The 15,425-nt window shown below is 33.7% G+C and overlaps 1 protein-coding gene across 1 annotated transcript; it reads left to right on the top strand.

The window, feature by feature from the left end:
- Window positions 1-10,985: 10,985 nt before the first annotated feature.
- Window positions 10,986-15,425, top strand: mnx2b (motor neuron and pancreas homeobox 2b). The gene is made up of 3 exons (XM_059553158.1): window positions 10,986-11,708; window positions 13,695-13,855; window positions 14,706-15,425. Exons 1-3 carry the CDS (start codon window positions 11,279-11,281, stop codon window positions 15,069-15,071), a joined length of 957 nt encoding a protein of 318 aa, XP_059409141.1. The 5' UTR covers window positions 10,986-11,278; the 3' UTR covers window positions 15,072-15,425.

Below are 15,425 nucleotides of genomic sequence, written 5' to 3'. Positions count from 1 at the left end.
TTTGCATTAAACAGCTTGCTGGAATGTTGACACAAAGAACGGTTGATAAGAGTGATATTAGTTGATATGGATATTGATGGTCCAAATGAACCTATAAGAGAGTGTTTAATGTTATTTTTCAACTCTTTATAGCTATATCAAGTTTATAAATTACTGTATGAATGATGCATTTCATGCAATTGTTTGATTGTGCTGTAATAATTCAGAAAATCCAATTTTCTATTTGGACATGCAAACATTACTGTTACAATTGCTTGAATAACCTTTATTGTCAGTTTTGGTATAACAATTTTTAGAGGAACATACAGCGATGAGGGGAAATGTTGAATGAGGTGATGGAACTCAGGATGGCATCACCTTTAATGGCTGTAATTATACCAAGTGGATGGTTTCACTCTGGATTACAACCTTCTGCCACAAGCTGAAGTGCTCTGATAAATGAGGGGTGTAATCTTTCAAGACACAAAAATACACAGGTTCACACATATACATGCACATATATGCACATTCATCTCCTTGAAGGCTTGCCTGTCCGGTGAGATATATTAAGCATTACAGAAATTTCCATGTCATTTATGTTTTTATGTTAAGTGTTTGTTTATTAATGAAGGGAGTGTATGGTTAAAACAGAGTAATTTTCTGATATACCATCCATTTTATCGGTGCTGGAAAGTTTTCAGTGACTTGTTCTGTAGGTTACATTGATACACCAGTAGGTTGTGTCATGTGACATCTTTAATTACTCATTCATTCAACCGATTTGTTCAAAACTGAAATCAGAAAGGAAGTAAGAGACTTGCTGAATTTGCACCATGTACTAACATATTACTCTTCATATTTTACCACCATTTCGTCATATGGCAGAAATAGTAAAAGTTATATGCTTGCCTAAATTCAGCAACTGTCTCGTTCAATTGATTCCTTCCAAAACTCTGCAAACAAGTGGCTGTCTTTTTGAGTGAGTAATTGAATCATTCATTCATATGATTCATTCAAAAACGATCACTAATTCAGAAACCGAACAAGTCTTTAATTAATTCAACAGATTTGTTCAAAAGCTGTTTTATTTAGGAATGAAACAAATGGCTGGCTTTAAGAGTGAGCCTTCAGAAATGGTTATTAATTTACAAAATAAGTGACAATCTTTATGGGTAAATAAAACAATTGTTAATTAAACTATTTGGTTAAAATCAAGAACGTATTTGTTTTCCTGAATACTAATATTACCGTCAGGTTTGTGCCTATGCAGTCAATTCAATGCCTTGTTGATAACTGGAAATACAGCATTGATATACATTTTTAAGTAATATCACATGTGCATATCATATAATGCAATGTAAAAAAAATAAAATAAAATCATAAAACCTTTTTGAGAAAATGTCTCCATCTGTAGGCACACCATGTCTTCTTTAAATCCTAAAGAACCCTAATGTTATTTAAAGTATAAGGAAAGTACAATGTAAGCCTATATTTTATCATCTAAACGAATAATGCAGATTAACCAATTTCATATCATCCAGTAAGCAATAACTCTAAGTAAAATTGCTTAGAAATGTAATGGCACACCTTTCATCAACAAGCTGCTAGATTTGAGGTATCATTCATGTCAAACTCAATAAACAAGGTTACTCCATTCTCAAACCTGAGAAGTCACATTTTCAGGGATTATTGCAAATTAAATAAACAATATAAGTACATTTTCACAACCTTAAGACTGATGTTAGAGTTCATGTTAAATCAACATGTAAAATTGCATTTGGGAAGCATTTAAAACAAATTTTCCCTCCATTTATATTAGTGTGTTCAAATAGTAGTCCTTGTCAGTGTGCACTGCTACTTGACATGTTGAATGTGTTTTATAAGTGGGCGTGGCTGCTCATTTCAGTCAATTAGCTGCCGGCTCCATGGCCACAAGGCCATCTGTGCAACAAGACATGAACTAATTGACCCGTCCTCCTCTGGACGAGTGTGCGAGAGCAGAGGAGAGGGAGATTCAGTGATGAGAGTGATGAACGGCAATGTGTCAGATCGGCACACAGATTAACCTCAGGTCCAATGGAGCACCAGTTAATTAACCCTACTGATGAAATGAACTCAGTATTATATCCCCAACCACATCTATCAATGACATCGCTGACTGCCTTCATCTTCAGTAGAGTTTCCAGGAGGATTTGGGAAGGACATCAGACTAGTTCATGGGTCGTTGTGAGAGAAAACATCCTGAAATGTATTAAATAAATATTTATTTACTTTTTTATTTAAATAAAAGTAACAGCTGAACAAAGCCAAACATATTGAAATCTAGAAGATCTTATCTATTTGTTTAAATTGTTGTTATTATTGTAATTGTTGAGATTTTGTATCTCATTTATTAATCGAGGACTTCAAAATAATTTCTTTCTTTCTTTATTAATTAATACATTTTTGCCATATGTGTAAACTTAATGAGATCTCGAAATTTTTTGAATCATCGTCAAACAATGATTTTATAATCACAATGATGTTACATATTAGTTATAATTCAATTTTAAAGTAAAAAAAAAATTATATCTAAAAGTCAATAAGAATAAATGAAGCACTTCAGAAAAAAAAAACAGTAAGAAGGATTTTTCATTTCAATATAATCTAAAGGGACCTTATATAAGTGTAAAATTAAAATGGTGGTGAATGATAACATTCATTTGCTGATTTCCTGTAAGCATGTTATTGTTTTCAGTTAAATTAAACTATTTTATTTTATTGTTTAACTTTTGTTGAATTACACATCTGTCATATCTATCAAATAATGTTACTACCTTCTGTATCTGTTACATCAATCGTAAAATATTAGTAAAAACATTATTTAAAAATACACCAAGACAAAAATTAGGAATGCATATCTGTCTTAACTTACAGTAGTGAAGTGTGGCAACATGTGCTCATAAATTATTTGATTCAGGCAGAAGTCAATTAGGTTCATTGCTTTCCATACTCTTATATTTTAATGCAGCCACTCACCAACACTGTGGCCTTTACCTAGCAACTGTTGATGAATGTCATCCAATAAGAGTTCAAGTGAGATGTTGGACTCCATTTGATCACAGCTAAGGTGACACAGACACTCAATCGAAATACTGCCACCAAAAAGCCATTTGTTGTCCAGACAATTTATGAGGAATTGAATAAAATTTGTCAGCTTGACTGAGTAATTGATTTTTTTTCATTTTGTATTCCAATAGTCGTCAAAGCTCAACAGTCAGCAGTGAAGTGCAAAACTGGCACATGTTGCAGTTTCAACAGGGTTCCTATTGGCAAAACCGTTAAACTACTTAACTCTATAACCCGCAATCTATCAGGTCAATATTTTGGGTATAAAGCTACTCAGACAGACTTCTACACAGACATTGTAAATCAGATTTTCATAGCAATGAAAGAATTAATGTCCCTCTTAGAAGTCCATATTTATGTATGACAAGATCCAGATAAGATTAAAATAGAAATTAAACAAACAGTTATAGTCCATATCTGAAGTATTTCATGCCATAGAAGCCATTTTTGTTTCCTCAAAGAATATTTTAGTAAACAGTTATTGAACCCTTTTTTTCTTGGTATAGAGAATATTGTAATATTCTAAGGAACCCTATATAAGGATTCCGCTATATAAACCTTCAGTGCAAAAGAAAGGTTCCATAGTGTATGTTAGAGGGTCATTATGGAACCAAAGATGCCAATAAAAAAAATTATTTTTTCTTTTCTTTTCTTTTCTTTAAATTTAATGTACATTTTGTAATTTTATTTTAGGATGAACATTTGTAAAAGTTATCTTGACACAGCCCACAGGATAACAACAACCATTTCTACCTGATCTGGCTGATAAAAATGATTCCATTGATGTTAATTGTTTAAATCAGTCATATTAAATTATATAAATAAGCCAGATAATATTTTATTTTATTTTATTTTATCACATTTTAGAAATGTGGGTAAATAAATGATGAGAAAAAAATTATGATGAATTTGGATGAACAGAATTTCTATTTTTGCATAAACAAAAAAATAAATAAAAACACAAATTTCTGCTAAATTATATTATGCTGCTTTCACATCACTTTCAAAGTTAAATCTGCAGGTAGTAAACTTTTATTATGACGTTCATAATACGGCAGTTCAGAAATGAAGTTCAGTGAGTCATGCTAAAAGGTTAATGATCTATTGAGTTTTTAATTAATTAACTAACTACACTAAAGCCTACCCTAATTTTAACCAACAAATTTGCTGAAGCAATCATGCCATTTTAACAAGTGCAGTGTTGTACCAGGTAAGCTACCGAGCAAGTTTACTATATCAGAATAGCCATATGGAGCTGATTATATGCTGCAAATGTCAAAATGTCATTATTGTATTAGTCATGCATTACAATAAAAGTGTTTTGAGGTCATATTGTGCAAGGAACCACGCAAAAGTCTTCATTACTCTATAATCTGCCCCATGTGATCATATAACTTGTATAAAAGTTACTTTTTTCAATAAGCCTATGTTGCTTAGTTAAAACTTAAGAATTCAAACTTTTACTGAACCTAGACAAAGACCTCTGATACAACCAACTGTGATCTTGTATGTTTCTTTTGAAAATGAAAGCACATGTCCACCAAAATGTCTATTTTGGTCCAACAGATGGCTCTTTCACTCTTTATCATAATCAGACAGTCTGATGTCTACTTTTCTGTATATGGTTAAATTGTGCATATCCATGCAAATTTTTACCAAGGACAAATTGAAGTGGTTAATAGATGATGACAACATCTGCTGCCCACACACACTCACATTTTAACATAACATGTCTATATCATTAATCAAGCCATTTAGGCGCTGTGTGAGCTGTCACAATTGTTGTCTGGGAAGTCTTCAATTCTCGCAGGTCATTAGAGGGAACGTGTGAGCGAGACAATGGAAGAATAGAGAGGGCTGGTGGTGCATTGTTCTCTGAGGGTTGTCCTCTCGTAGGATGTGGAGATAAAGCTTTCAGACCAGGGAGGCAAAGAGAGGTCAATGTCTAAGTGTTGAGTCTTTCTCACCCTTCTCTGAGAATGACTTGAGCTGCATTATTCAGTCAAAATACTCCGAAAATCCATTGTGTCTAGGATTAAACTAATACAGAGAAACAAAAATTATCTTATTGGATAGTATCTGAATTATCCTGCTTATGATAAAGAATTAAAATATTTGAAAAGTATGAAATATATCCTCTGAAGTAAATGGCTAACTAAAACTATTAAAAATAATTTTGGAAATTGAAACAAAGCTGAAATAAAACATAATTTTACATGAAAATGATAAAGGTTGTATTGGCAACTAACTGAAAAATATACTATTATGTAAATTGTAAATAAAAGTTATTGGAGTAGGTTTTAAAAAGAAAGTATTATTTTAGTATTCTCTAATTGAAAATTTCACATTTAATTCAATGTGTTATTTGGCATTTCTTTATTATTTATTTGCAGTTTCAGAGTGAAAATTGTTTCTCGACATTTTTTGTTTCAGTGGAAGTTTTAAATATGAAAATTACTAAACCTAAGACTGAAATATTAATAAATTTAAGCTGAAATTAAATGTCATAAAAACGGACAAATCCACATTAATAATAATGTAAATAATGAAAACTGGTATTTTAAAGACAAAAGCTATAATACAAATGTTTTAATAATATACTAATTAAAATAACTTTAAAAAGAGTCAAATTGACTTAGAACTATTAAAAAACAAATGCAATTTACAAACGCACATAAAATAGCTAAAACTTAAACTAAAATTAAAGTGAAAACTAAAATATTCAAATTATCAATAAAAACTATAATAGTTTATAAATCATGCTAAATTAACTATTAGTGTGTTGTATGTATTTATTATTCATGTATTATTCACAAATGTTGGGACCAACTATGCACCAAATTATTATGCATTTTATTATTTACGGTTAAGGGTTGATTATTTTTGCTTAAGCACCACTTTTTAAAAAAAAAATTTGGATGATATAACTGAGCATGACTCTGATCAAGTATCATGATGACTGGGAATCAAAAGACCAAAGGCCATGTCATTCAGTGATTATGAAGCGATTATCAGGTTATCCACTGAATTCAATAATAAATTTAAATGTAATCCTTTTTAAATATTTTGCACTAAAGTCATTTATAGGGCAAGCTAACCAAAGGCAACGGTTGTCAGTGAATCTGTGGTGTCTTGCACTAACATTTAAAATTATAAGATAGGTCTCGATTAGTTCCCTGTAACAAGTTGAAAGCGTTCCGACTCCATCCCAACCAAAGGTTGCCATTCTCAGACAAATTAGCCAATAAAGGCCACGCTTACTGTGTGCTAATGACTTTAACTTCCTCATTGACTTTATATGTCTCTTTGCCGCCCAGCTTCAAAGCCGATTTATTGTAATCCATCGCAAAACCAACATCAATTAGCACATATGCTGTAGGTAAGTGCCTAGGCATGGAGATAATGAAAGATTAGTGAGAGCGGGAAACAGACAGCAGGATACACCGGGAGAAAGGAAACTTCAAAGCCCTCCGTCTTCTCTCTTAAGGAAAGAGATAATAGTGCGTTGAGATAGCAGGGATATCAGAGTGAAAGTAATTATGTCTTCTTGTGTGTGAATGGTACAATATGGGCTGTTTATCTACAAGCACACAATGAGGCCCTTGTGTGGGGCCATAAAAACCCTGGTTGTTAAAGGCGGCCCATTAAACCGCCATAAACCTCTCACCATCACTGGATGCATAAGGTGTGTTTGTTACCTGCGTGGAAAAGACAAGCAGGTGGCTCATTCCTGTTCTGCAGAACCGTTTGAACTTTTGACTGCACCTGCAGTCATCCACTCAAACCAAGAGTTAAATGATTAAAAACGTTAATTTTTCATTCTTAAAAAAAAATAAATAAAATAACGTTAATATTAAACATTATGTATGTAATTAATGTGTAATTAAACAATAATTAATGTTAATAAATATTCAGTCATATGATATAATGCAGAAATGACCATGATTAAAAAAAGTTACGGTGTAAAAATAATCTGCAAAAATGACCATGTTTTCAGATGGAGAGGACAGGAGGTGTGATGATTATCTGAAGTCATCTTATCTGAATGAATGACTACTTCCTGAGCCATCACAGAGTCATCGTAGCCATGGAAAAACTGATCAACATAATAAAGCCACATCATTTAATCCCAGCCTAGATGAATTTATGAGTCTCAACGAGCCACACCAGATAAAAGCATATTAACTTTAGCTGCACAAATTACACTGAAGGTAGGACAAAAACATTGATAAATAACGATTTTAAGTTGCTTTCTGGCATTTGGGTAAAAGCTGGACATTTATCAGCGTTCAGAAGCAATGCCAGGAAAGGAGCTGTCCTCAGAGATGTATTCAGAGCAGGAATAATTAGTATAATGCATTAAATGTAACCTCATGCTAATTTTTCAAAAGTTACTACACTAAAAGGGTTTGTGAATGGCACACGTTTAATAAAATATCTAATAATAAACTGAATTTGACTTTTTATGATTTAAGTGGTTGCGCTTGTCCAAGCAAACATTACTATTCCAGGATATTATTATTTCTGCAAACAAACTTGACAAAACATTTTTGCAGTGTAATGTGTTTTATATGCATATGTTCAAAATTAAAATGACCAACAGGTCAGTTTGTATCGGCTTGGAATTTGGGCCATGCTAATCAAACGTCTGTTTAATTTCCAATGAAATAAAAGAAAGCGCTGACTCAGACAGAAGATCAAAGAGAGGTCATGAGATACTATGACTTCCACTGGTCACGGCTGTGTGATCTTTGTTGAGCTGAGATAATGACCGCAAAATATGCCTGTAATCGGTGATAAGGCCTTTAATGTTCTGTAAACGCGACAGGTACTAAAGTTTACAGGCCTAAAATTAAATGATAAACTTTGACTTTGAAGGGCATATCGAGACTTGATGAACTGTGATAAGTTCATGTAAATTTGCTGTAAATTTACTCACTCTCAGGCTATCACAGAAGTAGATGTAAATCATTAAGAAATGTCTAACTTTGCTTCCTTCTAAAATAGTCCTCTAAAAAGTAAAACGGTCTAAAGATGGATTTGTTTCTTATAAACACGCAGCTTTTTGTTTTACAAGATGTTAACTGACAGACTGGAGTTAGATTACTTGTGGATTATTGTGATATTTTTATCTGTTTGGACTCTCATTCTGACGGCACCCATTCACTTCAGAGGATCCATTGGTGAACAAGTGACACAATGCTAAATAAATAATAAAAAATCTTTTCAGATGAAGATATTCATCTACATCTTCAAATTTTCAGCATCATCATCATCATTATTAATAATAATAATAATAATATTTTTTTTAGGTGAACTATTCCTTTAAGGCACAGTGTCCATGATTGTTTACATAAACATTCAAATAAGCATTGGTCTGTATAAAACTTATATATAACAAATAGCTTTCTACAATCTCCAAAATGTCTTGAGCTCAAACATTCCATCTGTAGCCAGTTTGAAAAATAAAACAGAACATTGATAAAGAAAAACTCAAATATTTTTCATCAAGAAATAATTTTGACAATATATATTTGGCTACATTCATTTTAAAGCTCCATACTGTACATCAGCAATTAAGGAACTTAAATAAAAAAACTTTAATAAAAATCGGAGACAAAATGTATTCTTAACTTAAACATAAAGGGTAGATGCCCATTAATTTAACTATGATACAGCAAAGCCATTTGGACATAGAGTAGCCTACAGAAAAATGCACCTATTTACCTTCTCTAAATCAGTTTTAAATGTAACCACCCCCCAACCCCCCAAAAAAAGAAAAGAAAAAAGAAATATATTATTCATCTCATTCAGCCGCCTTGTTTTAGCATTGGCTGTCGTTGCACAGACTCACTGGTAAACATGCGAAAGACCTTAGCTACTAAAGAGAGAACGTGCCACCGCGTGTATTGATTCAATTTAATTTGCGCACCTCTGTCACCGGGTGCCAATGACGGATTTACCAGGGCCCGGCCTGCTTAACTTACTTTTAAATCATAATAGCAGCGCAACGACCGAGATGGAGGGAGAGCTTATGCGGAGAGCACTTGATTTCGCTTGAGAAAATTAGCTCTGGATTTGTCTCAAACCAAAGCGAGAGAGACATTGAAAAAAAATATATATAATTTAAAACCATATTTGTGCATTTTGTTGTAATATGAAATGTACAATATAAACCATATAATGTGAAATATCAAAGAAATGACCAACGTAGACTGTTGTTTATGTCAGTAATTATCTAATGCTTCCTCAAACTTGCTGTCTAGTTAGGGAACACACTAGGTTTGGAGACACAGCCTGCATCAGGACCGCATTAGCGGGATAGAGGGGCGGGCCGCTCCAATCTTCTCGGGTCAAAGCGAAAATATGAGTTTCTGCCTCACGACTGTTTCCCATGTTATTAGTCCACAGTCCACTCCGGTTTCGTGTAGGCAATATTTAAAATAACAACTGCGAATTTCAATCCATTTCGTTTCGATTGATTGCGTGTTTACGACAAGCAATCCATGGATGCCATGAAGGTTTTGAATGGATTGCCTGTGTTTCGTTTATTTATTTTATATAGATCTACAACTCTTTTTATTATTTGTATTTTTTTCCACATATAGCCTAATGCATACGGAGTGTTGGCGCTTGTATAAAGAAGATCGCAGGCTTGCTTATATTGTTTTATTTTTTATCTACAACGATAATTATTTATTTCACGATGCTTATGCGGTCGGAGATTATTCTTGTTTGCGTTTTCGTATAACCGACTTAAATTTATTAAAAGGCATCTTAACCCTTCATATATAGGCTACTATTATAGATGCTGAAGTCCATGAAAATTACCAGCACGTTGCATTTACGAAGCAATGAGATCTTGAAAGAGAAATAAATTCTATATTATTATTTATGCTGGCTATTGTAAATTGGATATTGAATGCATGCAGTTAGATCTATTTCTACCTGATCTGTCTTTTAATTATATATAATATAATATATATATAATATATATATATATATATATAATATAATATATATATATATATATATATATATATATATATATATATATATATATATATATATATATATATATATATATATATATGTATCATTTGTCTTAATTAAAACAGTCTGGGAAATTTAGTCATTCTAAATAATTAAATATTTTAATGAAATCAATTACTTTGTTTCCATATGACGTTTTTAGGCTATAGAACCTAAACACGGACACCTTTATCAAGCCCTTTAAGGCTGCAAATATTTGACGTGACATGAAGAGTAAATCCTAAATATATAAGCTAATGCACAATTTTATGGACGATGACGTAAAATGCAATTATCTTGATATTATAGCCGAGATTCTTTAAATAAGTCGTAAAAAATATATCATCACTTATTAGTTTTACTATGTAGATAGATCTTGGACAACTGCTCTTTGAGATTATACTTTTTATTTTTTTTATCTGATATTGAATAATAATAATACATTATATTTTATATTATACATTTACTTTATAATTCTGATTTACGTGTTTCAGGTCTATAAGTAAATAAACATAGCTACAATAAATTATTATTTGCTTATTTGATCGATTCTTGATGATTTAGTGATACCTTTAAACTTGCAACAAGTGCATTTAATTGGCGAGAGGATGAGAGGATGAGAAACGCCTGATGACAGGCACTTTGGAAACTTCGCATAGGCTCCGCTCTGATGTTGGTTGAGGACCACCTCTTAGTCCAAGGACTTGCTCGAAGTGTCTATACTACAGCATGATTAGTTAATTAGAAAAATGTCAAGTGATCGACTCCCGCAGGACATCCTCTGCAGCCAATCAGCGCTGACGCAGCCGTTATGAGTGAGCTGTGAACGCGCGGGGAGGTACAGAGAGAAGAGCATATGACAGAGATACAGTTCTAAACAGGAGAGAGCGCCGAAATATATAGTACGATTAAGCGAATCATATCCTTTCTGGGCGAGTTTTCTTTTTCTGAGCTGAGCGTAAAGTTTCAGAGATAGGCTGCTTTAAATATTCTGCGAGTCTCATGGTGCCAAATGGGTAACTATCAGTTAGACTAAACTCAAAATATCCAAGTTATAATAGAACAAAAAGTATCAGTAATCGACATTAAAACGCATGTATAAGCGCGTAAAACGCAGCTATCCAAGTGTCTTTCTGCAAAACACCCTCAAAGTGTTGCGATGGAAAAATCAAAGAACTTCAGGATCGACGCCCTTCTGGCTGAAGAACCACGTCGAGGGACCCGAGAAGTATCACCTGGACTGAGCAGCGACAGCCCGACGGGTAGCCCGGTGTCCTGCAGGCGCTCCGACACTCCATCCCCGCGCGGGACCCCCGGTGCCATACACCTCCAAACCGGAATCATACCTAAACCAGGGCTGCTCAATCTCCCACACCCAGGGCTCACTTCGCTTCCAGGCATGTACACGACACCCATGTACCCCATTTCAGCTCTGGGAGGTCAGCACCCTGCCCTGGCGTACTCGGGTTTTACGCAGCTGACCCAGCCGTACCATGAGCAGCTGAAGGCGGCGGCGATGGCCGGATCATTACCGCTGGAGCACTGGATACGAGCTAGCATCATGGTACCACGACTGCCCGAATACACCTGTGAGTGGAGTAGCATTCAGATGAGTGGGTAACAATCTGTTAAGTCACTAATAAACATTACATATTCCTTTCGAGAATCCAATATGCACAAAAAAATGTGTATGTAGCAATTTTCACTAAGAAACGCTAGTAAATGTCAGGAAAATTTTGAAAGTCCAAAGAAACGGCATAATGTTTGTTCATGAAATCTGAGTGTCACTTTTTAACCTTTCATTAATAATTCAACAATAATCTGTTCAAAAAGTTAATGTGCATTTAGGACAAACCTATTAAATATAGAATTTTAAATATAAATTGGTTTATTGACATTTACTTGTTTAAATATCACTGACTGAGCTTTAAATAATTATACAATATTCACATTTTATTTAAAAGTTACTTAAGTTCATTTAAAAAGTGTTCTAACTTTGTTCAAAAGAAATAATGCTTTATTCCAGTTTTGAAATTCCCAATTCACATGAGCAAATTACAATTTTTATGTAATTAAAAACTACAAAAGCCTTTGATATAAATGGGGGAAAAACAGAGTAAGGTCTACCCTTATTATTTGTACACCTCCATCATTATAGCATCATTACTGTCATAGACCAAATTGTGTTGCATTACCGCCATTGTCAGTTTGAAAGCAAATATTGTAAAAGCTCATGAAATCCTTTTCAACGTAATCAAAGGTGAGGAAAAGCACACACAGTGAGAGATGTGCTTACACACCTGTGACTCTTTAAAGACCTGGAGTTAATTTGTCACTAAGCAATTATAATGTTTATAACTCCTGTTTGATGGATTATTAAACTGAAATCATGGTGGTCACATGGCGAAATTAGTTTGCTGAATAACAATGATAAGGCAGTATCAGGAAATTATGACCAAATATTAGTTATTTCTAAATGTATTTGTATTTAAAAATAGCTAATAACCGAAATAGAGGGAAACATATTTTTACAAACTGAAAGCAGAAATTTAAATACATAATATAATAATAATAAAAAACAATATGTTGTGAAAATAGTCCATATATTTACCAGACATTGCACTCTTCATAGACATGATTGAAATATTATATTATCCTTGGATAGTTAAAGAAACGACAACTCAACAATAAAGTCATTCTGACACTCTAACTGAACAATGGTCCACATTGTGTTACCAGGATTTACACCAAACTGTAATAATATAATTTTATTTTTGGCTTCTTTATAAAGCCATAAATGTCAGCTGGATGGAATTGTCTTTGTGTGAGAGGGAAACTATAAACAAACACCTTAAACATACTGTAGTTCATCAATAAAATCCCAAAAGCGTTCATTGAATTTTCATTAAGTTAATGGCTTGCTCTTGCGTTTTATGGCTGCCCAGCCTTGCTTCCTCTTAACAATAAACTGCAGTAAAGCTATTATGGTAAATGATAGCAGCAAATTCTGGGCTTTCTTTTGTGTGTGTGTGTGTGTGTGTGTGTGTGTCTGACCCTACAAGTCCTTGACATTATATAAAAGAGACAAAAATCTCATAAAAATAATCTAAACGTGGATTACAGTTCCTTGCTTGCATCCCTTTTGGCTGGTGCTTAATTTGCAAGCACAAGAGGCCTGTTATTAATTTTGAAAAGATTTACAGGTTTAGCTTAGATGTTAGTACATGCTTTTCAGTAAACATGATGTTAAATGCTTATTTTAAAGTTTTATATTAGATCATCATAAAGTAGTGTTAAACTGCAGCAGAATAATTGCACTTGTTAGCAGTGCCCAGGCTTGAACAAACCCCTTAACCCAAAGATCTGAGCCACATCTGAGTAACAGGATATCACCTCAAGGTGGCTTGTTTTGACTTGGATCACAAGTGAAACGATCACTCAGAACAGATTACAGAATCATTCTAGAATCAAAACCACACATTAGAAACATTCATTTAAATGTCTTTTGTGCATAATCTGGTCATAATTTCTGTTACGATCTATTCATGTCCACATTCTTTCTATTTGTCTTACAGCCGCCCCCCAGTCCGGTTTGATGGGGAAATGTCGTAGACCACGGACAGCATTCACCAGTCAACAACTACTGGAGCTGGAAAACCAGTTTAAACTGAACAAGTACCTTTCCAGACCCAAACGCTTCGAAGTGGCCACATCACTCATGCTGACGGAGACACAGGTAAAGGAGTGGGAAAGTGAGAGGATGAGAGAGTGGAACAAATGATAAACCGACGTTTTAGATTATGAAAAAAAAAATCACAACACCATGTTGCTTTAATACACGACCGTTCAAAGCTTTGGGATTTGTATGATTTTTAAGTGTTTTTAAAAGTAGTTACTTATGCTCACCAATGCTGCATTTATTTAATAATAAAATTAATAACAAAAACTTTATTGTGAAATACTACTACAATTATAAATAACTGTTTTCTATTTTAATATATTGAAAATGTAATTCATTCTGATGATCAGAACAGAATTTTCAGCATCATAACTCCAGTTTTCAGTGTTACATGATCTTTCAGAAAGTATATCCTGATTCGATACTCAAACATTTCTAGTTATTATCAACATTTAAAAAATGATATATAATAATAATAATAATTATTATTATTATTATTATTATCATTATTTATTTAATTAAAAAAAAAATCTGTGAAAACTTTGAATCATTTTCAGGAATATTGAAATCTTGTGTTACTTAAAAGTCTTAACTGTCACTCTTGATTAATTCTAATGTATCCTTCCTGAAAAAATAAAAACGTATTAATTTACTAAAAAATAAATAAATAAATTATATATATATATATATATATATATATATATATATGTATGTAAAATGGTTATCATATTCAGTTCTACTCATTAGGATGGACAAACAAAATAAACATAAAACACTGATTAAACATACACCATATCACCATCACTGGTGTCTAGAATCCATCAATTCTTTTGTATACTTCTCTATTGGTTTATTGGTAGAATATGGTTATTTTGTTGCTAAACTTATGGGATTGTATGTAAAACAGGTCAAGATCTGGTTCCAGAACCGCAGAATGAAGTGGAAACGCAGTCGTAAGGCTAAAGAACAGGCCGCGCAGGTCGAGGTCGATCGTCAACGCGGGGGAACCAAATCGACCAATGAGAGACCAGGAAGGGACAGTCGCAGGGCCATCGCTCAGAGTGTGGAGGAGCATGAGGAAGAGGACAATATTGAGGAGGAGGATGAGGAAGATGAGGAGGAAGGGCAACACAAATTCATAAATGACAACCTTGATGTACCAGACTTTCTGCATCATGCGTCTGCGTTAAGATACCACCCCGACAGCCCGTTCTCGGAGGACGACATGGAGGAGGTGGGAGGAGGCGACAGGCAGATTGGGGCAGGGTTCTGAAAACATATTTATATGGAAACTGAACATAAATTCCCAGCAGCATTACAGCCCTGTACTGTGGTCTGACTGTGGCAACAGTAAAATTAAAAGAACAGAGACTATAAATGCCAAAATATTTAGCCACCGAAAGACACACGAAAAGCCAATCACCAGAACTAATCTCATCAACATTTGATGGTGTTGGTAAGTACAGGTGTCAATGTCACTCATACAGAGTAAACATTAAATATAATAATAAACATTCAAGCTGTTTTCCAAAACACAGAACAGATCCAAAACTTTGTAGACAGGAAAGGGCATCTCAGAATCTCTCTCTACACACACACACACACACACACACACACACACACACAC

Source organism: Carassius carassius, chromosome 7, assembly GCF_963082965.1.
Source record: "Carassius carassius chromosome 7, fCarCar2.1, whole genome shotgun sequence".
In the NCBI taxonomy this organism is placed as follows: Eukaryota; Metazoa; Chordata; class Actinopteri; order Cypriniformes; family Cyprinidae; genus Carassius; species Carassius carassius.
The sequence above is the reverse complement of the archived record's forward strand: the minus strand, read 5'-3'. Positions and strand labels throughout refer to the sequence as shown.